We start from the raw sequence: 2,942 nt of genomic DNA on the forward strand, positions 1-2,942 counted from the left end.
TTTTCGGATCCAGTGTGAGTATTTTGGGAATTCTCAAATTGTGTCTGTTCATCGTATATTGTACGATCAGTTTTTATTAAATACTATTCATAATTAATTTTAAATAAAAATATTTAAAATAATTTTTTACCGTAAAATATATAATAAATAGACACGATTTTAAGATTTTTAGGATTCTCTCAAATAGGACACGGAGAGAATCCTCACTCAAATATATCACCACGCTCCACTCCTCTGACGTGTCGTGCCACCCTTACCTCACTTTTATCTCACCCTTTCTTTCACACCATCCTCAATCCGGTTTCGTACCTAAGAACCTCTACCATTTTAGATGTCAATTTTCCAGCCTCTCTCTCACAAAACAAAAATGGATCACAAAAACTCTCCAATCATCACACCAATTCACTCACCAAACCATCTTCTATTCGCCATTGCCTTGCTTCTGTTATTCCATTATGCAACTCCATTAACCTACAATTTCTCCAGCTTTCCCAACAGCACTATCAACAGTTCGATATCTCTGGAGGGAGATGCTTATACTGACGGCCAATTCATCCAACTCGCCAAAATCCATGAAACAGCCGCACTTAGGAAGAACGGGAGCGTCGGTCGAGTAACTTACCGCGAACCCTTCCTCCTCCGTGAAAACGCCACTGGAAAACTTGCCGATTTCACCACACATTTCACGTTTGAAATGGACCCGCTAAGCAATACCTATGCCGACGGGCTCGCCTTCTTCGTGGCGCCAAACGGTTCCTTGCTCAACCGCACACTAGGAAGAGGCGGCAGCCTCGGCCTTCCCGTGGAGCACCTGAACTTAACTCTGTCCAGGAGTCAGTATCCCTTTGTTGCGGTGGAGTTTGATATCTACCGGAATGGGAAGCCAAGCATCGATGACCCGTACGGCGATCACGTGGGAATCGACATCAACTCTCTCAAGTCTTATATCACCAAGCCTTGGAATGGAAGTCTTTTGGATGGGAAGCAAAATGGTGCTTGGATTAGTTATAATTCCGGCTCAAAAAATCTTAGTGTTGCTTTCACTAGTTATGTAAATGGTGGCCAGTTGACGACTTATCTTGATTACGTAGTTGATCTGGAACAATACTTACCGGATTGGGTCATTGTTGGGTTCTCCGCTGCTTCCGGTGCTCGGACTACTCAATTCATGATCAAATCATGGAGTTTCAATTCTACACTAGTTCCTCCGCCAAGATCCAGCTCAGGAAGTAACAATATAGCACTGGCTGTTGGGTTGGGCCTCGGTGGATTTATTGCGTTTGTTTTAGGGTTAAGTTTTGTTTGGTGTCTCTTGCGGAAGAAAAAGGCACGAGGAAAAACTAATACCAATGAAGACCCTACAATTCATGAGTTGATTAATGGCGAATTTGGAAAAGGGACCGGCCCGAGGATGTTTTCATACAAAGAATTGGCTTTTGCGACAAGTAATTTTGCAGGGGTAGAAAAGCTTGGAGAGGGAGGATTTGGTGGGGTTTATCGAGGATATATAAAAGACTTGAAGTCATATGTTGCTGTTAAGAAGATATCAAGCAAATCTAAACAAGGGTTGAAGGAGTTTGCATCTGAAGTAAGGATCATTAGTCAACTTAGGCATCGAAATCTTGTGCAACTCATTGGTTGGTGCCACAAAAAGAAACTCCTACTCGTGTATGAGTTTATGCCCAATGGCAGCCTCGATTCTCATCTTTTCACTGAAAAATGCTTATTACTTTGGGGGTTAAGATACAAAATTGCTCAAGGCTTGGCCTCTGGGTTGCTCTATCTACACCAAGAGTGGGAGCAATGCGTGCTACACAGGGATATCAAATCTAGCAATGTTATGTTGGATTCAAATTTCAACGCTAAACTTGGCGATTTTGGGCTAGCTCGACTTGTTGATCATGGAAAACAATCAAAAACAACAATAGTGGCTGGAACAAGGGGCTACATGGCTTTGGAATATGTTATCACAGGAAAGGCTAGCAAGGAATCAGATGTCTACAGCTTCGGAATTGTTGCTTTGGAAATAGCATGCGGGAGAAAACCCATCGATCTCAGTTTAGAGAGTAGCCAAGTTGAAATGGTGGAATGGGTTTGGGAGCTTTACGGAGAAGGGAAAGTCATTGAAGCAGCTGACCCAAAACTGCACGGAGATTTTGATGAAAAAGAGATGGAGTGTTTGTTGATTGTCGGGTTGTGGTGTGCTCATCCGGACTATCACTTTAGGCCTTCCATACAACAAGCGATTCAAGTGCTTAACTTCGAAGTTCTGTTGCCCATTCTCCCATCAAACATGCCCGTAGCCACATATTTAGCTCCTCCAGTAGTACTGTCTAGTGATACTAGTACTACTACTAGCTATGAAAAAGAGCAAACTTCTCATCAGTCATCTGGCAGTGCGTTTTCTTATAGAACCGGTTCATGATAGCACATCGTATCTTCTGCAATTTCTTATCAATTTGGTTAGTGAAATATGGTTTCATATATCTGTTCACTATTCTTTTTAGATTTATCGTGTTTTTTGTATTGGTTTAGTACATATAAAATCCCCCACACATTGTATGTGTGAGAAGTTGAAAAAAGAGAAGGCATAAGGAACTTGTAGTTCAAGTGGATAAAACATGGGTAATGCTAAACTAAATTTGCAAACATCAATAGAAAATAAGCACGTGAATAATAATTCAATCATCATAACCATATCATTTAGTGTACAAATTTAATTTAGTCTCCTTAACGTTACCCTAAAAACATGTACTCTACTATAAGATTTTGTGTTTAATTTCTACTAATTCAAGATCGCTTCTATCAAGATAGAAACAAACAAAAAAAAGTCGGAAAAATGTGTTATGTGAATAAGGGTGAGGAGATTTTGTTTTATTTCATTTTTTGTTGTTCAAAGTGATAGATAGTTACTGTAAAAGAAATGTTTGGATTTCATATTT

General features: G+C 40.2%; 1 protein-coding gene across 1 annotated transcript; it reads left to right on the plus strand.

Annotated features, from left to right (window-relative positions):
- Positions 1–267: 267 nt before the first annotated feature.
- LOC137743500 (L-type lectin-domain containing receptor kinase IX.1-like) lies at positions 268–2,614 on the plus strand. The gene has a single exon (XM_068483403.1). The coding sequence runs from the start codon at positions 332–334 to the stop codon at positions 2,423–2,425; it is 2,094 nt and encodes a 697-aa protein (XP_068339504.1). The 5' UTR covers positions 268–331; the 3' UTR covers positions 2,426–2,614.
- The last annotated feature ends 328 nt before the right edge of the window (positions 2,615–2,942 follow it).

The sequence above is a fragment of the Pyrus communis genome, chromosome 8 (assembly GCF_963583255.1).
Source record: "Pyrus communis chromosome 8, drPyrComm1.1, whole genome shotgun sequence".
Taxonomy (NCBI): Eukaryota; Viridiplantae; Streptophyta; class Magnoliopsida; order Rosales; family Rosaceae; genus Pyrus; species Pyrus communis.

Excerpts from the sequence above, each read along its gene's own strand:
- LOC137743500 (XM_068483403.1), top strand. The coding sequence starts at position 332 with ATGTCAATTTTCCAGCCTCTCTCTCACAAAACAAAAATGGATCACAAA.